This window comes from Liolophura sinensis, chromosome 11 (assembly GCF_032854445.1).
Source record: "Liolophura sinensis isolate JHLJ2023 chromosome 11, CUHK_Ljap_v2, whole genome shotgun sequence".
In the NCBI taxonomy this organism is placed as follows: Eukaryota; Metazoa; Mollusca; class Polyplacophora; order Chitonida; family Chitonidae; genus Liolophura; species Liolophura sinensis.
This window is the reverse complement of record NC_088305.1, coordinates 25012956-25039238: the sequence shown is the minus strand read 5'-3', so window position 1 is coordinate 25039238 and position 26283 is coordinate 25012956. Positions and strand designations below refer to the sequence as shown.

General features: G+C 40.6%; 2 protein-coding genes across 4 annotated transcripts; one reads left to right on the top strand and one right to left on the bottom strand.

Moving 5' to 3' along the window:
• Window positions 1-1867: 1867 nt before the first annotated feature.
• On the bottom strand, window positions 1868-15320 carry LOC135477532 (single Ig IL-1-related receptor-like). 3 transcript variants are annotated; one of them, XR_010445207.1, is made up of 8 exons: window positions 13035-15320; window positions 11798-11896; window positions 10901-11004; window positions 8904-9717; window positions 6586-6777; window positions 5600-5743; window positions 4958-5100; window positions 1868-3167 (listed from the first exon to the last, which is right to left on the bottom strand). XR_010445207.1 is itself a non-coding variant. In XM_064757671.1 (8 exons), exons 5-8 carry the CDS (start codon window positions 9109-9111, stop codon window positions 2800-2802), a joined length of 912 nt encoding a protein of 303 aa, XP_064613741.1. In that variant the 5' UTR covers window positions 9112-9717; window positions 10901-11004; window positions 11798-11896; window positions 13035-13292; window positions 14382-15314; the 3' UTR covers window positions 1868-2799. The 3 variants fall into 3 exon arrangements, 1 of the variants encoding a protein (XP_064613741.1); XR_010445206.1 differs by having other exon boundaries at window positions 13035-15314; XM_064757671.1 differs by lacking the exon at window positions 4958-5100 and having other exon boundaries at window positions 13035-13292; window positions 14382-15314.
• A 5550-nt stretch (window positions 15321-20870) lies between these two features.
• On the top strand, window positions 20871-21365 carry LOC135478231 (histidine-rich glycoprotein-like). The gene has a single exon (XM_064758502.1). It carries the CDS (start codon window positions 20871-20873, stop codon window positions 21363-21365), a length of 495 nt encoding a protein of 164 aa, XP_064614572.1.
• Window positions 21366-26283: the final 4918 nt, after the last annotated feature.

The following is a 26283-nucleotide window of genomic DNA, read 5'->3' as shown; positions in this document are numbered from 1 at the left end:
TCAATGTGCATGTACTGTGTGGCTTTCTTTTTGTAAGTGGCAAATTCATATTTCTCCCCTCTATTTATCTCTTGTAAATGCCAGTGTCACACTTTGGTGTTTGTTATGTGGAAAGTACTAATTTAGTCTGAGGCAACAACACAGGTGGTGGGATTCTTTTGCACTGTGGTAAGCCAGTTGAGGTAAACCAGCCAACCAATGGCAGTGGTGGGGAGATGGGGAAGGAGGGGGGGGGGGGTGTTCTTTTACAGGGTTTTATATAATGTGAATCAGTATGTAAACGGGATACTAGTCTTTTTTTAAGCCCTATCCATGGAAACTGTGCCTATGAGCATTTTTGTATCAGTTTGGATACATATGTTTACTTTGATATTGATCAAAGTGGACTTTTCTGGAATTTTGAAAATCCGCTTTGCTACTCCCCCTCCACCGTGTATCACTGTAAGTCAAATTTTTCACAAAGTTACCAAAAGGCATGTCCTATATTTTGTAAGTGAATTGTCAGATAAATTACCTATCTTTTGATATATATTTTTGCGCTTTTGGCCTTTAACTATTTTCTTTGCACTGCTGTAAACAAGAAAATCGTCTTGAAAATCCATAATTTTCTAAATGTTTGTTATTGGAAAATGTAAAATACTTAGTCATTGGATTTTTTTCATTTTTCTTGCAAATATACATGGCAGCTTTCCAAAACATTTGATCTGGTTGAGATATTTTGAACGGTATGTGCACTACAGAGCTTTGAACTTCGTGCTTGAGAGCGGACAAACAGACGCATTTCCAAGATAGGGGTACTCCAAGTTAAATTCCTCCTCAAAAGTTTTTGCATGTATCAAGCCCTAACTTTGTGTGTGAGGTTAAGAGATAGTAGGAACTATGTGGTGCAAAAATTATTGATTTTGCAAAAAGTTGGCTGGTGTGATAGGACACAGACCCCCATTACAACTTCCGTTTTTCGGTAGGGACGAATGCAAATCTGTGTATTTTAGGGTGTAAAGTCTTTTTTTTTTGCTGCCAGCCTGCCGTTTTTGTTGTACAGGTGCATACTTGAAATCAAAATGGTGGAAATTGTCTAAGCTTCGGGCAGGTATGAGTTTGAATGATGAAAGTTTGAAATTCTGGGCGAGAGGACACAAGGAGACAGGTAGTGATGAGGATACGATTGACGTCCCCTTGGCTTTGAAAGGCACCCCTTCGAGCTGCCGGCATAGAAAGGTCCAGATTTTGACGGTCAACCTATGTCAAGAGTTTAATGGCTTCTTTCCCACAGACTGGGCCAGGTATACACCAAAGCTTATTGCCTACGGAATGTTTGGGACTGAGCTACAGCGCTGAACTTTAACATTGTCGCCTATAGAAAACTAATGGGGGTCTGTGGCCATTTCTTTGGCCACATGGTGGGAGAAACGCTCCTCAAAGTCGAATAGCTATCACATTGTCGTCGCTACTCTGATTTTATTCTCTATGATGTGCGTCTTCAATTATAATTTCCTGTACAACGGCTAATCATTATTCTCTTACGGTGAATGTTTAATACGTTGCGAGTCAGCTAACCAAGCGTAGACGCAAAGGAAAGAATGAACATTTGGCTGGGCAGCAAAGGTCAGAATCACATGATTACTTTATGCAGGAAACATCTTACTCATTGGACAAACTGACAGGTTGACTTTAGTAAATATTGCACTGCATCACTGGGCAGTTGCAGAGACTAGGTTTGTTCTTTTGTTAGTCAATGAGCCTCTTCTCAGATGCTCATTGTGGAAAGCTGGTCGTCAGCATAATACTTTATTGGCGACAGTACTTTGGTGGTATGGAGTTACCCTGCCACAAGAAGACACAGTATATGTAAACACACTAAATGGCTGAAATATTGTTAAGTATGACGTTAAACCCAAGCATTCATTCAAATCACATAAAAATACTCCTTGTTTTTGACCCGCCATTTCCATTTTATTTAGACCCACGTAATTGGGGCAGCCCTTCTTGCGTCATGTTTAATCGACTGTTTCATGACAGCCATTAAATGGTCCCGGTGGAGATGGTCAGAAAGGAAATGAGTAAGTACATTTTCTTCGAGAAAGTCCTCGTCAAAGGTGAAATGTTTTCATGCAACAAGTGTGAACAATGGTAAGTAGAAGGTTCACCCAAAATTACATCAATAAAGGCTAATGTCCATGGCAAATGAGTCAGGCACCGCTGAAACTGCTTCTGTATTTCTCCTTACATGAATCCATCCTAGTTTTCTTGTGTTGATCGTTGTTTTGGAAATTGGTGTGGAGCATCCATTATTGGTATTGGAATGTTGGTTTTGACTCCAAGTAATTCGGTGTCTAGCGTGTGCTGTGGATTATTAGTTCCTGAATTGGGACGGCATTTATTATTTGGTGGGATGGGGGTGGGGGGTGGGGGGGAGCAAACCGGCAAGGTTATGAGAGCACATTCTAGGGTTAACAATCGTACCATACATTAGCTAAGTGTTCCGTAGTTTTGAAATATCAATAGGACTGAAAAAGCATTTCCGAGTCGAAGTTAAACCCCAAGCATACATATATACATAAATACATCGAACAGCAAATCAGTGCAGGTTATGCTTGCTTTTAAACGAGCGACATATTTTAGCCGAGAAAGAACAAAGTTTGTTTCTGCAAGACTTCAGTCTTCAGCTATTAAGGATGAAACGTCGTCCGGTGGATACATTCATGGTCTTTATTGATTGGGTTTATTGTTTCGGTCTTTATTGATTGGGTCTCTAGCTATAGTAGGGTAGGTGCAGAGTATTGTTCTCCAGACAAAATGTTATGACTGCAACCTACAAGTTCGTAGCTCCATACTGCAGCTCCTACGGCATGCTTCTTTTCTTCGTTTTCTGGGCATGCGCAGTTTTAACTGTTTCGATGCTGAGGGTGAAAGTGGACTTTCACAGTCTGTAGACATGTGGATGGATGGGATAAATTTCAGCACAGTTGAAAAATCGTCGTCTTTTAAAATACGTTTGTTGGTTTCTCCAAGAAGAACAGGTATAATCTTCAAACGTTCGCCAATGAACAGTCTTTGAGCTGTTAGGAATTCAAAGCGGCACCACTCACAAGAACGATAACTCTGGCTAAAAATGACCATCACTCGTCGGCACTGATTCATGGCTTCTACTATATTGTCAGACTTGCCTATGAATGGTAAAAAAACAAAACAAAACAAATACAAACAAAACAAAACCGACAATTAACAAATTAGCGACAAATATGATACTCATGGTAAGATGTACGTAAACAAAACTATTTGTCTTTGCCTGACCCACTACCAACATTTTTACAGTGCTACATCATTGGAATGCCATGTCATGACACCAGACATGACACCGCACCCAATCACACTATCCTGAAACCAGACCGACTAGTTATTCGCTTATTTCTCTTATGATGAGTAAAAAGTTAGATAGTAAAAAGATTCCCGATTTTAAAGTCTTAGACATGGCCATACCCCTTAAAGCATATATGTCGCTCTCTGCGCTCGCTTAACATCACTGCTACCGGAAGACAATAATATACTCGCGCGGAATTGTATAATAAACATTCACTAATAAAACTGTGTCACTGTGCACACTTTAGGTGAAGAGAATGCACGTTTATAAAGTATGACTATAGCGAAAAGTGGAGAGTTTTTATGTTTTCTGACATCACGGACTGCCTCATGACCTCAGGGTTGTTCGAAATTTCTGTATAAAATGTAGCAGTGATGTAAAGCGAACTGAGGGAACGCCGACTGCGCTGTAACAAATATCAGATATGACTCCATTTCAGGATTGTGGATGGATGGAATAAACAAAGTGCAAAGAACAAAGCGCAAAATGTAGCTTATCTAACTACACCCAGTATCAGAAAAAAACTGCATCGTTCACAGTGGTGTGTGTTGATTACTAAATAGCCTGACAGATCAGACGGATTCAGACAGACGGGCACATCTCACAAGCTCTTTTATAAGTGCCTTCATAAATTTTATCACTTCGTGTACTGCATGCATTGACTTGATCTGAATTTATGCAAACAGAAAATTTCAAACGTGGCAATCGAATGCACTGTGTAGTTGAAGCACTTAAACTAATTTGTGGAAGGGATCGAACGCCTCAGTGTACTGCATGCATTGACTTGATCTGAATTTATGCAAATAGAAAATTTCAAACGTGCCAGTCGAATGCACTGTGTAGTTGAAGCACTTAAACTAACTTTTGGAAGGGATCGAACGCCTCAGTAAGTATCTGACATCATGTTCGCAAGTTACATGGAATATTTATGCTAAACCTTCCTCTTTTGTGGTAGGGGAGCTTTGGGTTTCGGAAATCTCTTGTCGTCAGAGGTAAAATCAATCAGACTGTGCCATGTGACTGGTGAAAAATGTTAGGCAACCTTTTTTGAAAATGACTTACTGATCACGTCTTTCACCTTTTCCCATACGCACAAAAGATACCTCTTTCCTTTAATCCATTCCTGAATTTTGTTACCATTAGTGCACTCTAAATGATTTTATTACACTTTTCAGACGCCGTAATATAGTAAAGGTGATCAACAATAGTTGCCTCACATTTTTGACAGGTCACATGATACAGTTGGACTTTTTCTATCTTCTACTACGAAAGAGTTCGAACTCAAAACTCCCCTATTCCGGCCTATGCTGTGTAGCCTGTTTTCTATTCTTGTCTTTGCGGTGACGATTTGTATGCAATCTAGTAACGCATTGACGATTTGTATGCAATCTAGTAACGCGATGACCATTTCTATGCAATCTAGTAACGAAATATACTAATTTTTTCTTTCAAGAGAACTATGGTCAAGCTGGGGTGCATCCGAAATTAGCTAGTGACATATTCTTGGCTAACTGGTAAAAATTCGATCAGATACATGGTCTACGGCATGAGTTATTTCCCTTGTTAAGTAATTGTACACATGTACATTAGACTTACGGTTAAGGGTGTAAACCGCTTGTGTTTGGTGATTTGCATTAGTGCCCAATTAACTTTCATTTGTAAGGTTCCTTTCGCTGCGCAGGTCTCCATCTAATTTATGTGGATGTTTTGCTAAGCCCCGTCGACGTTAGGAACCGTGCCTAGAATAACGATGCACAGCATATAAGGAATGGGTGTGTTAAGTTAACTGGGACTTTGTAATGTTAAACACTCAAAAGATACCATGTTTACCTGAAAGGCCTAAAGGATGGAATTAAGCTGCCGATATGGAGATATTAGACCCCCTCACTATGGCACTTGAGAAAGCGACACGTTAGGATTGTTTGCCATCTGTACAGTATCCATTATCGTTAAAGTCATGTATCTGTTAGGCAAACATTAACTTCTTCATGGTTTACGTTTTAATTCTGTAGTGTCTTTGCTGTACTCTCTAGAATCCGTGAAACCTCTGCACCGCCACCGATGTTTATATAGTGTAGGCATTCATGCAGACACCGTTTACCAGCCGTCAACCAAAATGGACTTTCCCGACCAATAATCGAAAGACAACAACGTTTCCACAACAACGTTCAGTACAAACCATGAAAGGACTACGGAAGCATATAAGTTAAATAAAGAGTAGTGGTCAGCGGTACTTACTCATCCCTGGCTGGGAGTCCACAGGAAACACGAAAGCCGTGTAGTCATTTTGTTGCAAAAACTCCCGAATGTTACACAGGACAAAACGTAAAACGGTCTGGTCCTCAATGTCAAAGGATACGTAGACGTCGTACAATTTGCCATCTGAAATAACATGAAATATGAAATGTAGACAAGATTTTTGATCTTTAATCAAAAGTATAACTTTACAATTAATATCAATGTAGTTTTAATATAAACAGTTTCAGCATAGAGTGTGATAGTTGGTAAATGGTCAAACGTAACCGATGAAATACAGCCGCTTGTCAGTTTACCTCAGTTAAGGTTTTATTCCAACATTTCATGTAAATGCTTAAATAGTAGCAACTTAAATCCCCATAGCACCAAGGCTTAAGCAGAATTAGATAAAGAAATGCATTCATGTTCTGGCTATATATTAGACGTCAGTGACAGAAATAAAATTTCCCTGCTATGCGCATTTATATAATGGAGAAGTCATTAATTAGTACAAAACACACGGCATAATAATGGCGACACCAATTTCATTTGTTGGTTTGTTTAATCATTAATGTTCCGTTTGGAGCTTAAAGCTCGGCGTGGAAAGATCTGCCAGCAACTTGCGTTTAGTCAGGGGTTTCTCCCGGGCTCTGCCATAATGCTGGTTGCCGTCACATAAGTAAAACAGTATTGAATACGACGCAAAACACCGTTTTAAATAAATAGAATAAATAACTAAATTAAAATTAAATAAATGGAATAAAAAGATAAATCAATAAATACTTAAGCTATCAGATGAATGAATGAATGGACGAATCCTTGGGGTTTGACGTCGTACTTAACAATATTTTTATATGACGGGGAGGCATTAGTCATGTTTACATATATTATGCTGCCTCCACGTTCTAACCATTAGGCCACCGAAGCGGTCAAGCTGTCACACGAGTTCATAACGAAAGTTTAATGATACAAATATAGCCACATCTCACCGTCGTCCTCAAAAGCTCCAAACCAGTACTTGAACCAAATTTGAATGGCGCGACTGCGTTTATAGACGACAATTGGCAAAACTATCGCGACAAGAGCCAAGAGACCAGCCAGGACAGCGGGAGCTGCAATATTGATTGGGGTGGATAGGGGAATCGATTGCATTTTCACTGGTACTATCTCTGGGCAACAACCTGAAAATATAACAGAAGCCAATGAGATTTTCACAGTTGAAAAAGTTTCATTGACTACATGTCTGATGTAAAAGAACAGTGCATGGGGTATCTCGCAGTGACACGCCGACAAAGCAAGCGGTAAGACGAAAACAAAGCTTTTTCAACTGTCTTACATGATATTGTGTGCAAACAGCAATGCCTTTTTTTCATTTCTCCAGATTTCGAAGAATTACACGTTTACAGTTCTATCGTACTTCAAAAACACCCCGGCATATTTTGAGTGTTATTCCTAGAAATTGACTTAAGTTAGTTTTGTTACTTTTAGATTGAGCGTATCGGTTCATCATTGGTGGAGAGTTTTAAATTTTATTAGCTTGATCATTCTGTTTTGTTTTTTTTTTTAATTATATACAAAGAAAACCAAAGAGCCTTGTGCAAACCGTCGAACTTTCGGCAACTAACTAACTTTCCAACGTGTGACGTACGTCAAAGAGTAGTAGACAAGCTGAGACTGAGGCCAAGACCCAATCTCAAAACCATACTCGTTTTATACACCTTTTCATGTATCCTTTGAACATTAAGTTTGGCTATTACAGTGTCTATTTAACCAAAATCATATTCCCAATATCCTGCTTTTTATTTATTTATTTATTTGATTGGTTTACGCCGTATTCAGGAATATTTCACTTATACGACGGAGGCCACCATTATGATGGGAGGAAACAGGACTGAGCCCGTTGAAAGAGCACCGCCTTCCAAAGTACGACCAGAGAGGAAGCCAGCATGAGGTGGGCTCACAGTAGCAGCATTGGTGAGAGGCTACAGAGTCATTTCGCCGGATTGGCAGGCTCACCCTCTCTGCCACGGAGGCCGAAAACCAGAATGGGTATACAAGGTATCTGCGTAAGGCTTTCAATTTAACTGTGGATATAGCGGTCATATGAAAACTGCGTACTGCATATACAAGCCCCTTGACCCGGATTAAAGTAAACAGATACACACCTACAAAGCCTAGCGCTAAAGATCTTCCACGCTATATGGCTGTAAATCGTCATTTAGACTAGGCTAAGCGTGTTAGTTCACTTCGACCAGTCTAGTATATTTATTTATTTACTTGATTGGTGTTTTACGCCGTACTCAAGAATATTCCACTTGTTTGACGGCGGTCATCAGTATGGTGGGAGGAACCCGGGTATAGACCGGGGGAAACGCACGACCATCCGCAGGTTGCTGCATGCCTCACACACGGCCGCAGAGGAAGCTAACCAATCCAGTTTTTTCCACCTATAAACCTCATCCCGCCATACACACATACAGACATACAGACAAACACACGTATTTGCGTGCTAAATCATCTTTAGTACCACATTATCTTTAGTACCACATTAAACACCAGTCTGCTAAACACATTAGGGGGCCTCCGTGGCTCAGCCGGTTAGCGCGCTAGCGCAGCGTAATGACCCAGGAGCCTCTCACCAATGCGGTCGCTGTGAGTTCAAGTCCAGCTCATGCTGGCTTCCTCTCCGGCCGTAAGTGGGAAGGTCTGCCAGCAACCTGCGGATGGTCGTGGGTTTCCCCCGGGCTGTGCCCGGTTTCCGCCCACCATAATGCTGGCCGCCGTCGTATAAGTGAAATATTCTTGAGTACGGCGTAAAACACCAATCAAATAAATAAAATAAATGAACAAATGACATTTATGTACATACTATTTCCAATGAGATAATAACCTGGCTATGCCATCAAACTTTATTGTTTAACAGGTTTATTTATCAACAGACTTAGTTTGAAATTCAGTTTGTCCAGTATTATTTGCGCTCAGATTAAATCATGTGACGTGTACTCTTGGTAAGTAGCTTTTAATGAAGCTAATAAATTATTTATTTATTTTCTTTGGTGGGATTTGGGGAGGTGGGTAGAGAGAAAAAGGTGGTGGAGTGAGTGGTTCTTAAAACTGGTCATGGTCCAGATCTTGGCATTTTTTAAGGGATCCATTCCCCTTCTTTTGCGCATGTGCCGCAAACCAAATGAGACTTTGGATCAGACAAAGGCTAATGCCTGGCTAGGCTCCTATGGTATACACTTTTGAGTAACTCGTCTCAGACATGCTTAAAAAACAAAAAACAATAAACACATTAGTTACTTACTGTTTCCAAAGTTATACTGTGTATGTGAAAAGCTGGGGAATTTAGGACATCCCAGATAGACACTGTTGTTGTGTTTGCACTGCCCCACCCTGGCCTGGCACACATACTCCCCTGCCATACAGACAGAAGCGTTCACAACCGTGAGGATGGAAATTACTCGAATGCCTCTAACTCTTTCTCCAGCTATGCTCTCTCCCAAGCCCTCCATGATGTCCACCTCGAACAGTGTCGTGACAGGCACACCATTAACCAGCCAGACGATTTCCGTCGGTTGCTTTTCGCGGTGGTAAAAAAACAGGACTTGACAAACGAAGGTTATGTTGGCTGGAACTGCCTGCAGATTTTGGTCGTGTGACAGTACCTGGGATTTCGGTGTCTCGACGCCACAAACAGATGAAGGCGTTGTTGGTGTTGATTCAGATGACTGGAAGGTTGACAAGGTTGTCCACGTTGTTACTTTATCAGTCAAAGTCGAAGTTGTTGCAGCTTGAGTCCAGGTCAAGGGGAATGAGGTTTTGGAGGGGCAGTGATGACGTGGTTCTTTGTGTCGGCCATGGACCTACTGTACTTGCTGGCAGTGTTTGTATGGGTGTTGTTGTTAGCGGGGATGTTCTTCTTATATCTGTTGTTTGCCGTTGTGTTGGTCTTGTTGTTAGTATTGGTGGTACTGTTCTTGTTGTTAGTGTTGGTGGTACTGTTCTTGTTGTCAGTATTGGTGGTATTGTTCTTGTTGTTCGTGGAGGTGTTGTTCTTGTTGTTGGTGGCATTGTTGTGGTTGTTGTTGTTGTTTTTGTTGTCCCATATGTCGTTGTACCTGGGTTTCAGAGAAAAACGCCAAACAATATGGGCGAATCAGCATCTAAGTTACCGATATCCAAGAACACTAAGCACGTATGGAGCGTATCAATGTTCGTTTTCAAAAGAAACAATATCTTGGCCTGTTCGGACATGTTGCAATAAAGAATACTCATTAGAGCCGTTGCATCGCCAGTGACCACAAAGTACTTCTCCACATCAACCATATATTATTTAACAATAGTCCCGAAGTAATACGCAGTAATTTTATGTGTATGTTTACAAGAAACAAGACTGTCCTTGTATCGTATATGATCGCTACAAATGGCTTTAATATTGCTACATTTATATAATATGACGATAAGCCACAGTCATACATTCACTTGTTTCAGGATATTGAGGGCTGTTCTAATTTACCCCGTCCGCAAACTATACAGAATAACATGGTAATTTAACATGGACGTTAATGGAAGAGAATCAGACATGTACCGTTTTGCTATTTGACATCCTTTTACATAAATCGGTTTCAAAGTACATATTCACAGCTTGTTTTTCTGGTCAAACTTTATCAGACTAGACTCCTTGTACAGGGCATGCTCTGATGTCTACATTCCTTTGACATCAAGTGCCGCCAGTACAAGCAAATTTTGTACAGAAATATTGAACAACTCCCAGATTACTGGTTTCAGGGCGAAGAGGCAGGAAATGATGTCATGAATCACGAAAATCTTGTTTTAATCTTTGCTTCTAATTATACTTAACACACGTACATTCTCTTTATCTGAAGTGCGCGCGATTATATCCAACACCTGACATAATTTTGTTGATGAGTGCTTATTAAACAGTCCCGCGCGAAGACACCAGTGATGAGGCTAAGTCTAAATAAGCCCACGTGAGCGGGATCCAAAGGTCAGGCCTGTCTAGTGGTGGGAGTGATGTAAACCGAGCTTAGATAATGATTTATATGCTGTATGGAGTATCATGTCTGAACCCTGTCAGTTATCTCCTCTTGTCTAAGGGAGTTATCTCAGTGGAGCGATCATTATAGGCTTGGATTATAGTAGTGTCGGAGGGAGCGCACTAAATCACCTAACCTTTCCAACTAGACCTACGTTACAAATCTAGTTTAAAGACCGAAACTAGACTAGACGTAAAGCAAAACAAACGTTAATGATATATTTAAAAAAAAAAAAAACTCTTACCTATATCACAGTTGTCTCCCTTCCAGCCTGGACAGCATGACTTACTGTAGTGAGTCTCTGTGCGCAGCCTCAGTTTGGTCTCGTAAACAATTCTGTACTGTAGACTGTGAACAAAGGTTGATATATTACAAGACTGGCAGTATAGAGGGAAAACCCAGAGCAGCAACGAAAGTGGGATAACTGGCAAATGATCACACGTAACCTGTGGAATACGGCCTCCGATCAGTCTATGTCAGTCAGGATTTTATTCTAATTGCGCTTGTAAATGCTGAAATAGTAGCAAGTTACACGCCCCTAGCCCTACGGCTTTGGCAGAATTAGGTAAATAAAAAGTGTTGTGATGTTAAGATAGAGATACGTAGATGGGAACATTTCATTTGTAACCAGGTTAACATAAAAGCTGGTAAATTCTGAATTGCAGAACGCTATAAGCATGATACATTTTCTAATGGTTTATAAATCTGATGGTTATCACCTCTGCCTGTAATACTAAAATGTTGGTTTATGCAGTTAAAACACTGGTTTGTGAACTTGATAGACGTTAATTTACACAAAATGAACCTGCAGATAACATTTTAATAGCAGGAAATATATAGAGCCGGTTTTGCATGGAAAACGCCCAGGCAAACAGACAGACCGCCACAAATTAATATGATAATAATAATAATAATAATAACAACAACAATAAAAACAACAATAACAACGCTTTATTTCATACACCAAGGTCCATATGAAAAGGTTGTCCTTAGAAATAAGAGAAAGGTCACGAGCACAAATGCTCTGGCCTATACCAATGTACAACAGACTGATCCGAATAACGACATATCTCTCGAATGTCGTTGGATAACGAATTCAGATATACGAGTTTTACTACCAGTGAAAACTTATTATCCTAACCTGTATCGGGTACAACGTCCTAGACTCCATAGTCCACACGACACGGACTGCCTTACGCTGTACGACTTCACCACGGCTTCCGCTGTGGTAACGTTTACTCTTCGTGAAGAAACAAAAAATAACAGAGCTACATTTTCATTAAAAACAGAAAGTTGCGGTATTTACAGTAGACGTTTAAGCATAGACTAACAAGATATCATGAGCTTATTTTGTAGCCTTCTGCCAGAGTTTCTCCAAACACGTTTAGTTTTTGGTTTGGCCCGATTTTTGTGCTTTGACGACACCGTGTGGATTTTAACTTTGTTTGGTTCATGGGTCATAGCTTGCCATTGCAAAACTATTTGAAGGGTACACATAAAAAACTTTCGAATATACGTTTTTCTGTAGATGCTTGCTAACTATTCAACAAAACTACATATGGAGGAGAATGAGATAAGCTGACCCGAGGAGTAAGATGAGCCACCCGCATAAAATGTACCAGGATGCACAACGTAAAACGAAAGCACCACATATATTGTCAAAAACATGTGCTAACCTTTTTCACCTGGTTTTATAGCAGCATTTATCAACAACAAGGAAAAAAAATTACAAAAATTCAATTTTTTATGACAAAAAACATGAATACTGTTAAACCAGGTATATGCATGTGTTCCTCTAGTAAACAGACCAATATGACTTAGCTTGGAAGTAATTTCACATCTAAGACATTATACATGTACTTCAACCATTAAGTTCGTGATGTAAAATCAGGTTTAGCATTACTAGTTTTGTAGCTCCTAAGAAAAAAGTAGTTGTGCGGTTAGGACCGGTATGATGAGCTACTCAGGCTGGGCTAAGGTGAGACATAGGCTATAACATATTCATACAGCTTAAATAAATAAATAAATAAATAAATGATAGCGTTGTACAGAAACTCCGAGTTCTCGACACTTAGCGTATCTGTCCGAAGATCTATTTTGCTCACAAAGGTACAATATAGACTATAGTCTATTTCATTACGACCGTCGCCTATGTTTTGCTTTCCACATGAAGAATTTGTCGGGTATATAAGTATTAGTACTTTTTTGCTTCAGTATTTAAATTACAGGCTCTATCGAAAAAAGGACAGGCTTCATCGAAAAAAGTGAAAAAATGTCTTGATCCCGCTCCCCCCATTCACAATGGTAACATAAATGGAATAAAATATATACGGTAGATATTTTATCAACAAACAATACGTGTAGATACTGATACTTACAGTTTTAAGACTGATACGGTACTGTGACATCCCGCGTTGTTTAGGGTGGGGGCCACACCTTGAACAGCCTGCGCGATGACCAGAAAAGACAAACTGAGGCAGACAAACCAGCCCGAAAACGGGCTATTATTTGACCTAAAGTAGACATAAGCTCCGTGTGTATAGAATGAACAAGTCATTGTCGCTCACACCTGTCTAGCCATGCGCATGCAGGAAAAGTGGAGGTGAACCTGAGGGCGGTGAAACTCGGATGAGGATCTATAAAAAGATCGATGAAACGGAAAAGAAGTTGGTAAAACTACCATGAAGACAGCGAAACTGGGAAGAGGACAGTTAAACTGGGAATGGGACGGTGAATATATAAAGAGATTAATTAAACGGCCAAGAGGTTGGGGAAACTACATGAAGGCAGTGAAACTAGCAAGAGATCGGTGAAACAAGAGACACAGACACATTCAGATAGCATAAGCAGTAACACAATGCTCGTGCAACTGCTATTCACCTGCTGTCGATGAAACATACCACGATTCACGTGACGAAACCAGAACTATGTACATTTGATGATACTGTATATATTTAGATAAAATCAGGATTAACATGGCAAAACCAGACGTATGTACATTTGATGAAACTGTAAACACTTGGATGAAATCAGGATTAACGTGACGAAACCAGAACTACGTACATTTGATGATACTGTATACACTTGGATGAAATCAGGATTAACATGGCAAAACAAGAACTATATGTATTCGATGAAACTGTAAACACTTGGATGAAATCTGGATTAACGTGACGAAACCAGAACTACGTACATTTGATGATACTGTATACACTTGGGTGAAATCAGGATTAACATGGCAAAACCAGAACTATATGTATTCGATGAAACTGTAAACACTTGGATGAAATCTGAATTAACATGACGAAACCAAAACTGTGGACATTTGGTGGAACTGAAAACTCTGGGATGAAATCATGAATGCCCATTAGCTGAAGAGGGCACAAGTGCAGGAGGCGCATAAATATGATGAAGAAGCGGACGTGAGCTTGACATTCACACCAGGGAAAAGCTCAGAAGGTCTTGACACTTAACGCAACCTGAAGAAACCGTTTGATAGAACTGAATACACCTTCCAGAAACCGGACGTGAATTCATAAAACTCGAACTCGAAATCGAACACAACTTCACGACACTCTCTACAACGACGACAACTCCTCACAGCTGAACGAAACCGGGCATGTCTTGAAAAAAAATCAGCACAGCTTGACAAAACTGAAAACAAATTGAGAAAACTCAGTAGAGCGAGACGAAACAGATCACAACTTAATGAAAGTCAGCACTACCTCACGAAACCAATCACAACTTGATGAAACTCAGCACAGGGCCTCACGAAACGAAAGATAAAACTGGGGCGAATCAAGCTGGAAAAGTGTCTCGATGAAGTGCATGGACAGATTACACCACGGCTCTGAACACGGGTGAGTTGACATGAGCAAACGGACAACTGAGTACTTGAACGGTCTGATACAGTGACTTTTCCGTCACACATAACATGTTGACGACTTCGTTAGCGGAATGAGTATACTTCGTGATGTACAGGGAAAGGGAGGAGAGCTGGGCTGTCTACTGCGTAGGCCTAGCTCTGTGTATCAGAATTTAAGTGGGACACTTTTTTGTGTGCCTTTTTTTCTCGTCTGGGCGTTACAAGGCTTGTGTGACACACTTACATACAACTATGTACGAGAGGTTGACATACACAGAGAGTAGAACGCCCCAGTAAGACTGAACAAACTGTTTAGTTTACACAGACTGACAGGGGTTAACATGCAACTCCGGCTGGCTGTAACCCGGATGTACATAATCCTTGTCTGTAGCCGGAATTTTACCCACACTAATTTTCCACAAGAGACAATGTTAACGTTTAGTGGTGTTAAAATTTTGACAATTTCCATGATTTATATACTTGTTCTAGCATGCACCTGTTCATCAAAAATGACCGGGTGGCAGCGACAAACGGAATTTACACCCTAAAATAGAGAATTACATGTACAGCCCAATAAAGAAGGAAGTGGTATTGGGGTCTTGATTCCAGTCACAGTGTAACACTTCAAACATAAACATGTGTTAAAGAGAAGAAAGTTTACTCACAGGAACTATTTTTCTGTAATAATGAAAATAATATTCCTGTGTGAGATTCCATTCATTAATTCATCAGTCTAGCATAAATGAAGACATACCTGGAATAAGTTGCAATTATGAGGAAAACCTTGTTAGACATAAATATAAAGTACAACGTATTATACATTACTCCATGTGTGTAGATCACTATGTTCGTGTAATTAGATACTATATCCACGAGATGGTTAGCTCACTACCACAGCGCAATGATCCAGGAGCCTCTCACCAATGCCGTCGCTGTGAGTTCAAGCCTGGCTAGCTTATGCTGGCCTCCTCTCCAGCCATACGTGGGAAGGTATCCCAGCAACCTGCGATTGGTCGTATGTTTCCTCCGGGCTCTGTCTGGCTAACTCCCACCGTAATGCTGGTCTCCGTTGTATACAAGTAAACTATTCTTGAGCGAGGCGTAAAACACCAATCAAATAAATAAAGAAATGAACAAAATACATGTATATCCACTTGCCTGTAGACATTTAAACCTGTATGGGGAGAAACAGTGTCCACATTATGAAACACCAAGGCACAATAATGACACACCATGGCCAAATTAATGGGATTATACTAAATATTTTTGCCCCCCCCCCCCCCCCCCAAAAAAAAAAAACAAAAAAAAACAGCGAATGACAATTCAATCGTGTTTTGGCTCTCTATCATGTTAAAATAGCACACACGATTATCTTTCACAAAATATCAGCCTCACCTGCGCACGTGTTACCGTTCAATCAAGAAATGAAGTTCTTAGCCTTTGCAAAACGGACCGCACTATAACTTTCAGTCTGTAGAATTATGTTAACACTGTAAATAACATACAGATACGAGTCTGATATGTACTGAAATACTGTCACTTGAGCTCATCTAGCTATATAGAAAAACTTTAATTTGATTAATGAAGAGGTTTTTATTCGCGGAAAAATCTCCGGTATAGCTTCTTTAACCAGCCGTAATGTCCCAACAGATGTCCACATCAGGATATAAAACATTTTCACAGGAATATTGTGACTTACGTCGTACAGGGAAATGGTTTATGGAGCCTAGAGCCGAAAACAAATTAAAAATGTTCCTAATTAGGCATGTCTTTTATTTTCCGAATCCTAATTAACAGAAGTTCGTCACATAACACATATAAAGACAGCTTCTTGCTTCTCTTGGCGGTGGGTGTCTCTTTTATCACTTTGCTTGTCAAAGGCATCCGGGTTTGCTCAATGCAATCCTCTTTATTGCATCATTCCGACTCCCCAAAACCTCACAGCTGATAGGATTAAATAGGATTTCGTAGTGTGGCTTATAAAGTGAAGTACTTAATTTCCGTTTCGTGACTTTTGACATGAGCTCAACCCACTTGTACATTGGTACACGTCTACAGTTGCGAAGATAGGCCAGCCATGCATGTCTTTATGACCATGCAGGTGCACTAAGCATGTCTGGGACGAGTTACTCAAAAGTGTATACCATGGGAGCCTAGCCAGGCATTGGTCTTTGCCTGATCCAAAGATTCATTTGGTTTGCGGCATGACCTGGAGCATGACCAGTTTTAAAACCACGCACTCCACCACCTTCTCTCTACCCACCTCCCCCAATCCCACCAAAGAAAATAAATAAATAATTTATTAGCTTCATTAAAAGCTACTTACCAAGAGTACACGTTACATGATTTAATCTGAGCGCAAATAATACTGGACAAACTGAATTTCAAACTAAGTTTGTTGATAAATAAACCTGTTTAACAATAAAGTTTGATGGCATAGCCAGGTTATTGTCTCAATGGAAATACTATATACATACATGTTATTTGTACATTACAGAAAAAAAGCGTCTTTCTGATATTTATCCGGAAACAACATGCCTCATAGCCAACTTTCCATTTGTTTTGTTAGCTGGAGTCTCCGTGGCCGAGTGAGTAAGTGAGTGCTCGGGGTTTAACATTGTACTGAACAATTTTTCAGTCATATGACAACGAAGGAATCTTTAGAGTGCATGTAATGTGGCTCCTTGTTGCAGGACGGATTTCCACCGCTCTTTTATCTAGTGCTGCTTCACTGAGACGCCTTACCGAGGGCAAGTACGCTTCCCCGACCGAGCCATTATATCGATACAAGTCTTTCGAAAGGTTGTTGCTGTTAACAGAAGAAAAGTATTGTAAAGTGGAATATGTGGTATGATCTTAATTGTATTAAACAAATGGTAAAATCTTTATATTTTAATTCATAACAGCGGATTAACTGTCAGGCGTAGCTCGCCCCAATGGGTAAACAGTGTGCGCCTGAGGGGTAGAATGTATCAGCGCGTGTTCAAATCAGAATCTGTGCAACCTAGGTTTTCCAGTCGGTGTGATTCACTTGTTGTTAAGACCAACAACTATAGTGAGTATAAAAAGCCTTGCCTGAGGGAAGGAAGTCATTTTACCTCATGTTGTGAGCCCACAGCAGGTCGTGTTTTCTTACGGGCAAATTGTAAAGATGGCTATACCATGTAAATCGTTGTGGATGTAATACACTAAACTAAACTATATATGTGGAATTGCTAAAGTTTGAATATGAGCTTACTCATGTATACGCTTTTATAGGACAGGATTCTGTTCATTATATATACACATCCGTATCCTCTTATTTATAGCTTGATAATTGTGTATTGTAAGGATTCTGCCTCTCTGCCAATAATTTATACAAGTACTGATTGGAGAACCTGCGTTGTCCAGTTTCCAGCTCCTAACCAAACCTGGGGCCTCCGTGGCTCAGTCGGTTAGCGCGCTAGCGCAGCGTAGTGACCCAAAAGCCTCTCACCAATGCGGTCTCTGTGAGTTGAGCGACTCAGTTCATGTGAAGGCCTCCAGCAACCTGCGGACGGTCGTGGGTTTTCCCCGGGTTCTGCCCGGTTTCCTCCCACCATAATGCTCACCCCCGTCGTATAAGTGAAATGTTCTTGAGTACGGCGTAAAACACCAATCAAATATATAAATAAATTAATATAGCCATTACAAGAACAATGAAAAGAGTTTAGAAATATCTACAAAAGAAAATATATAAGAATATTTCTCTGTTGTTTTGAGAAAGTTAACTTTATAAAGTTAATTGTGACTTTAAACAGCCTACCTGTTGCCATAAGAATGGGAAATACCCCCATATGTCGCAACGTCTCCATGTTGGTTCACGGCTCACTTGGAAAATGAGAAAAATGTTAAACACTAGCGTTTTATTGCCTATTTCCTCCGATCACTTGGGCGGTAATGGTGCCAGGAAAATATATGTCGGTGTAGTCCATTAAAAGTGACATGTGTTGAACGAATTAACTAATGGGCATACGGAAACTACACTCAAAAAATTAATCTGCTCATTTTAACAAAGTCTTTTGTCTGAGTGATGCTAGAATGTATTCTGTTATTATAGCATGATACTGTGTTCTATTCAATATAATATCCTATTACTTTAATAGAATCTTTCTGTCTGTTGGATTAATAGAATATTGCTGTTATATTTAACACGATAGTGTGTTACAATAGCAGAATGCATTCTAACATTACTCAGACAACAGATTATATTTTGAGTGTACTGTTGTGGTACTAATTATGAGCAACTATAGTTGTGTGAAATGAATGGATTTGTTTGTGTGTTATGAAACTGGAACCATGTATGGATGTATGCTTGAGGTTTAACGCCGTACATAACAATTTCAGGTTCATGCTTGGAACACACAAATGGATATGTCAATAAAAATTTGAAACTTGAAAGACAGAAAAATTGCAATGCTAGAGCCTACTTCTGAAACGAGTAAATTAGGCATAGCAGGAGGCAGATGTCTGATTTAATGTAACAAAGGCAAGCTTTAATAACTACTGCTTGGAGAACCTGTGTTGTCTAGTTCCTACCCAAACCTACCTAAACAAGAACTATCGTGGCAAACAAGAACTATCGTGGCAAACAAGAACTATCGTGGCAAACAAGGACTATCGTGGCAAACAGGAACTATTGTGGCAAACAAGAACTATCGTGGCAAACAGGAACTATCGTGGCAAACAGGAACTATTGTGGCAAACAGGAACTATGGTGGCAAACAAGGACTATCGTGGCAAACAAGAACTATCGTGGCAAACAAGAACTATCGTGGCATACATGAACTATCGTGGCAAACAGGAACTATCGTGGCAAACAAGAACTATCGCGGCAAACAAGAACTATCGTGGCAAACAGGAACTATCGTGGCAAACAGGAACTATTGTGGCAAACAGGAACTATTGTGGCAAACAGGAACTATCCTAAGGACATAATAAAAGCCAAAACAGGATGTGATTATATGTATTGTATCAGCATGTAAGTGGCATTCAGCGACGAGCCTTTGACCTCAGGCTGCATAATATGCAGAACACATAAAAGCTTCTTGTTTTTTTTTTGAGGAAATTGAAAAATCTGCCAACGGCCAGTCTGAAGGATTTTTTCGTATGGTATTATGTTTTCAAATCCACTCAACTTTAAGATACATATCTGAAATAGCGGCCGACGTGTATTTGCCTTTAGGAATTCAGACACATATGTAAAAAACTTTTGGTAGCGTATGCAAAGCGTTATAGGGATTTGATCACGTGTAACCTCGCTCCAAGCGAGAGCTGATGTTTGTGATCTCGCGTTTATGGTACGTATACGGGCTCACTAACCACAACCCTACAAGTATACAATAGAAGAGAGAATTTCTTCCTTAACATTTATTTGTATAACATCTCGGGGTCTTGTCTTTTTTATATCACACTTTCATGGTCCATGACGTTGGAGTAGGCCTATAGCCCATTAATTATATATGTACATACATGTAGGCTTTTAATAATAAATTGAGACTTTAATTACTTCTTTGGCGTGAGAGAGCAGATAGGTTGTTCGAAGGTCTGCTCCTGCATTTTATACAAGCTCCAGTTTAGATCACTAGCCTTAGGTCATTGAAACAATGATTATATGGTTAACGGCACAATATTACAGCGTTGTCGTGGCGAACTCTGGTCAATCGTGTCGCGTGTTCCCATTGGTATAACTGCGATATTCAGTCTGAAGGTTTGTCTGGTACTTACCCGTCTGTATAAGCCTGAGAGTCTCTCACCCATGTGAGCTGTGAGTTCAAGTCCAGCTCATGCTGGCTTCCTCTCCGGTCGTAAGTGGGAAGGTCTGCCAGCAACCTGCGGATGGTCGTGGGTTTCCCCCGGGCTCTTCCCGGTTTCCTCCCACCATAATGCTGGCCGCCGTTGTATAAGTGAAATATTCTTGAGTGCGGCGTAAAACATCAATCAAGTAAATAAATAAATAAATACATTTTAAAGACCCGTCGAACGCCCTGCACCAAGACTCTGACTCCATTTTATTTTACGTGAAATGTTCCTTTTCCGGCCCATAGACAACTCAAGGTTGTCTCCACAGGAAACACAACACACACTGAATGAATCTTAACAAAATAACTTTTCAACAAAGCAATTTATCAACAAAATGATTTCTGGGGAGAAACCTTAGACAAAATGTGCCCTACGAGACTCGACCCAGCTTCTCAAGACCAGGGCCTAGTTTCATAAAGACATCGTACTTGTACGATGATCGCACACACCGGACCATGAATCAGACGGCATGACTGCTAACCACTAGAAATCAAGCGGCATGAATGCTAACCACTAGAAATCAGGCGGCATGACTCTTAACCACCATGGATCAGGCGGCATAACTCTTAACCACCATGGATCAGGCGGCATGACTGCTAACCACCATGAATCAGGCCACATGTCTGCTAACCACCATGAATCAGGCCGCATGTCTGCTAACCACCATGGATCAGGCCACATGACTGCTAATCACCATGGATCATGCGGCATGACTGCTAACCACCGTGAATCAGGCCGCATGACTGCTAACCACCATGGATCATGCGGCATGACCGTTAACCACCATGAGTCAGGCGGCATGATTTTTGACTACCATGGATCAAGTGGCATGACTGCTAACCCTGAATCATGCGGAATGAGTACTAAAACCCATGGATCAGGCGGCATGATTGTTAACCACCACAAATCAGGCGTGAAGGATGTTAACCACCACAAATCAGGCGTCAAGGATGTTAACTACCATGAATCAGGCGACATGGTTGCTAACCCTGGGTCAGACCGCATGGCATCTAAGGTGATATGACTGCTAACCGGGAATCAGGCGGCAAGACTGCAAAGGTTGCATGGTAACTAAACATGAATCAGGCGGCATGACTTAGCATTGGCTAAAGGCGGTTTTGTGGACGAGTATGATTGATTTTACAAAGAGCTGAATACAGGCGAATCTTTAAAAGAAATAGATATAGTTGAATGGGTCGTTTACCCATATCAGTACACTGTTGTCACAATTTTGTCATTTTTTCAACCACGTTCACTAGATGTGATCCGTGGTAACGATTCGTCTAATTCGACTATAGAGTATAAAAAACTACGGCACAGAGTGTGAAGCCTGGGAGAAGGTCAAGACCATCCACAGGTTGCTGGGAGACCTTCCCACGTACAACAGGAGAGGAAGCCAGCATGATCTTCATTTGAACTCACAGTGGCTGCATCGATGACAGGCTCTTAAGCGGTTGTGCTAACGCTAATGTGAACAATTTCGTGAAGATTAGGCCCCGGGGTCACCAAGCGATCTTAGAAAAAAAGTGAAAATTTTAATCATTAAAATTGGTTTGTTCCTTTTCGTTATTTTTTCGGAATTGTTTTTACCAAAACTTACCCAGAATTTACGCTGTCAAGCAATATTTTCATCTTGTTACATCAGAAATAACAATTTTAAAGTGATCTGAAATTCTGCCCTAAGACATAGATCGCTTCATGATGCCAGGACCAGGTGGCATTCCTGTATTATAGGACTTTTAACACAGTCCGTGGTATCGTGGCAAATGATCACACGTAACCGGTGAAATACGTCCTCATGTCATTTCAGGCCTACCTCGATTATGGTTTTATTGTATCTCTTCATGTAAATGCTTAAATGGCAATAATTCACACACCATCTAGAACATACACTAGTAGCTCTCACTACTATGAGTGAGTGAGAGAGTGAGTGCCGGGAGTGCATTGATGTGTAATGTGCCTCCTTGTTGCTGAGCGAATTTCCACCGCTCGCTTATCTAGTTCTGCTTCACTGAAACGACTTAACCTTCTGAGACAACTTCGATGCCTTCGATGTGACCCAACAAAGGACTGACCCTGTATCTCCGGCCTCCCGTGGAATTGTCGAATTCTACAAGGTCCTGTCATGTTTCTCTTTCGACAAGTTTAACTCGATGAGTCGATGTCATAAATCGCACTGTTTGAACGCTGCTGAATAAATGTGCATAAACAGGCCTGTTAGTACAACACGATGAATTAATCAGTTAATTTATTTATTTGACTGGTGTTTTACGCCGTACTCAAGAATATTTCACTTATACGACGGCGGCCAGCCTTATGGTGGGAGGAAATCGAACAGAGGCCGGGGGAAACCCATGACCATCGGCAGGTTGCTCGTAGGTCTTCCCACGTTCGGCCTGAGAGGAAGTCAGGATGATAGAACACAGCGGCCGCATTGGTGAGAGGTCACTGGGCTGTACTGGCGTGCTAACCCCTCGGCCATGGGGACCCCTTAATCAGTTAAGATAAACCATCTGTGTAATGCATCCAAAACTCAGTAGCACTGTAGACTGTGTCAACATAAGTGATGAAAAGAATCAAGACTGTCATATTCACGGGAAGACCACCAAAGCTTTACATAGTATACATGAGATGTACTTGCATGTACCCTGTTCTGGAATACACAGAGACCATGGGAGACAACTCATGCTTGTACAAATAAGCCTAAAGCATTCTAAACGGAGATGTGCCTACTGTCTCCTTTCTTTGTCTCTGTACCGTGGAATTACGCGTAAAGGCGCGTGATCGAGAATGAAGCTTATAGGTTAGACGGGTGCGTAGATTTCCTTGCTATTTATGTCGTAATGGTCCTGGTATGGTCAGACGGGGACTAGACCCCAGTTCAAGAAACTGTGCTCCTCAAGAAGCGGAACTGACTACAGCTGTGAGTGACTGATGACACACTGAAACGGTCGCTCCTTTTGTCAGTAAAACAGCTTTCTTGCCCGGTCATATGACAAGCATGCGATGTATGAAACTCCAAACGTGCATTGAAGCGATGTATAGGTCAACAAATCGAAATATGGCGGCCTTCTCCAGTCAAACTGAAATATAATTTTTTGCATTAAACACTGTAAAGTGGGAAAATCACTGCACCACAATTGTACCTTTCTGAAAAAATGCACCAGTCACTTGAATAAATATATAATAAATGTAGCGTCCATGTTTATTAGTCCGCTACCCGTAATTTGCTAATGTTGATGATAGACGACCACATGTGATGTTAACCAGGATTCACGTATGATATCGCTGCAGTTTCCACATGTTAGGTATACCATGCCTTAACAATTATCCATTTTAATTCAACATAACACTTATATACTGCAAGGTAACCTATGCCTTTACTCACAGTAAGTATGCTTCCAAAGAAAAAAACAAAGAACCACCAAGATTCAAACTTAGTTCACTGTACCTTGAAGGCTGCTGGAGAGACTATGGTAGAAATACCTATGTTAGCATTTTGTTACCTAGATAGCCTCAGGTGGGGGTTGGTGGGTCGGGGGGTGGGGGTGTTGTTGAGGGGTGGTGGTGGTGGTGATGGTTGTAATAGTAGCATTGGGGAAAGGTTTTCAGTTCTGTCCAAAACGGACAAAATTTGATGTATTTTAAACAGGTGTAAAATAGCATGCCAGGTATTTATATTGTCACCAACCTAAACTGCCTGTGTGGTAGAATTACCCAATCAGTACTCCTTCACTCTTCAGTTCGGAGACAAATCTTGGATCCAACTGCCTGAATTGCGCATGTGTTACCTAACGCGTTCGAATCCAGGTCGTGTGTTTTGCGTATTCGAAGATTTCAGATAAGGCAAGGTGTGACGTGGATTTCTACCTTTTTTCGATGCTTCTGAACGTTTCAGCAATATGTACATGAGTAAATTCGTGTCCATTATTTGCTTAGCGCGAATATGTTTTATCATAGCAGCAATTCATGCAAAGTTCGGTTTACAGCTTCTATTTATACGACTCAGATTTGCACATGTAATATCTTAGTATGGATACGACATAAAACTTTGTGTTTATGTGTTTTAACTGTTTTCGCATATCTGTCTGAAAGAGTTACATATTTATTCCTTAATACCATAGCACATGTATTTTTTACCACTTATATATGTTCATTCCCCAAAGGTTTCAGCGGGGTCTGGTCAAAGAGTTTAAAAATGGCACTTGCCCCTGCCTTGCTTGGCGCTCAGCAATGAGAGGTTAGAGCAAGGAAACATGACTGGATGGCTCGGTGTCAGTATAATGTGACATTTGTGGGGTGTCATGTCTGGTGTCCTTGGCATGATAAATTAGTAGCGGCAGCACTTTGGCGGCATGGTCTCGCCCTGCAACAAGAAGACATCATCCATGTACACATACCTAATAACTAAATTGTTATGTACGGCGTTAAACCTGCCGCATACATCCATACATGGTTTCAGTCTAATAACACACCAACACATCCATTCCTTCCAAACAACTATAGTTGCTCATAATTAGTACCACAACAGTACACTCAAAATATAATCTGTTGTCTGAGTAATGCTAGAATGCATTCTGCTATTGTAACACACTATCGTGTTAAATATAACAGCAATATTCTATTAATCCAACAGAAAGATTCTATTAAACTAATAGGATATTATATTGAATAGAACACAGTATCATGCTATAATAACGGAATAAAATCTAGCATCACTCAGACAAAAGACTTTGTTAAAATGAGCAGATTAATTTTTTGAGTGTAGTTTCCGTATGCCCATTAGTTAATGCGTTCAACACATGTCACTTTTAATGGACTACAGCGACACATATTTACCTGGATGCATGCGCACCATTACCGCCCACGTGATCGGAGGAAATAGGCAAAAAAACACTAGTGTTTAACATTTCCCTCATTTTCCAAGTGAGCCGTGGACCAACATGGAGACGTTGCGACATATGGGAGTATTTCTAATTCTTATGGCAACAGGTAGGCTGTTTAAAGTCACAATTAACTTAATAAAATTTCTCAAAACAACAGAGAAATATTCTTATATATTTTCTTTTGTAGATATTTCTAAACTCTTTTCATTGTTCCTGTAATGGCTCTGCAAATGCTATATTAATTAATTTATTTTTTTGTTTGGTGATTTACGCCGTAATCAAGAATATTTCACATATACGAAGCGGTCAGCACTATGGTTGGGGGAAACCAGGCACAGCCCTGGGGAAACCCACAACCGTTCCCAGGTTACTGGAAGACCTCCTCATGTCCGGCTGGAGAGGAAGCCAGCATGAGCTGGACTTGAACCCACAGCGACCGCGTTAGTTAGAGCCTCTTGGCTTATTACGCTGACCTAGCGCGCTATCCACATATTGTTTGGTCACTGAACCAGCCTGTTACAAACAAACCCGGAAGACAAACATCAAAACTTCGGCTCAGCGTTTTCCTACTCGGCTATGAGAGTATAATTATATATATGAATGTTTAGCTGGCACAAGTAACTCTTCGTTTGCAATGACGCATATGCACATGGTATGTGAATCGAACAATGTTTATAGAAGGCTCTATTTATTTGACTATCTTTTACCGTTACATACCTGATTATACATTGTGGATTATTTTTGTGCATCAAAGAAGCCGGAGTGACAATGGTAAACCACCGATTTACCACCAAACATTACCATGTGCTTCGTAAAGATATGCGCACTGTATATCGGTGAAGAACGTGCTTGTGGCCTTGAACGAACGTTATGCTGCGTAAACAGACACTTACGTGTCATTGACAGCTCATCAAACCCCGGTGTGGTCACACCAAAGACTTTAAGAATGGTACTCGTTACTGCCTCACTTTGTGCCCAGCACTGACCGGTTAGCTAAGTGAACCAGTGTCAGTGTAATGTGGCGGTGTGTTTTGTCTGGTGTCTACGGAATGATAT

Coding starts and splice junctions, on each gene's coding strand:
- LOC135477532 (XM_064757671.1), bottom strand. CDS start 9,111: ATGGAGGGCTTGGGAGAGAGCATAGCTGGAGAAAGAGTTAGAGGCATT. Junction 6,778..8,903: donor ACAGTATAACTTTGGAAACA/GTAAGTAACTAA, acceptor TTATATTTTCAG/GTTGTTGCCCAGAGATAGTA. Junction 5,744..6,585: donor TGGAGCTTTTGAGGACGACG/GTGAGATGTGGC, acceptor ATGTTATTTCAG/ATGGCAAATTGTACGACGTC.
- LOC135478231 (XM_064758502.1), top strand. CDS start 20,871: ATGACTCTTAACCACCATGGATCAGGCGGCATAACTCTTAACCACCAT.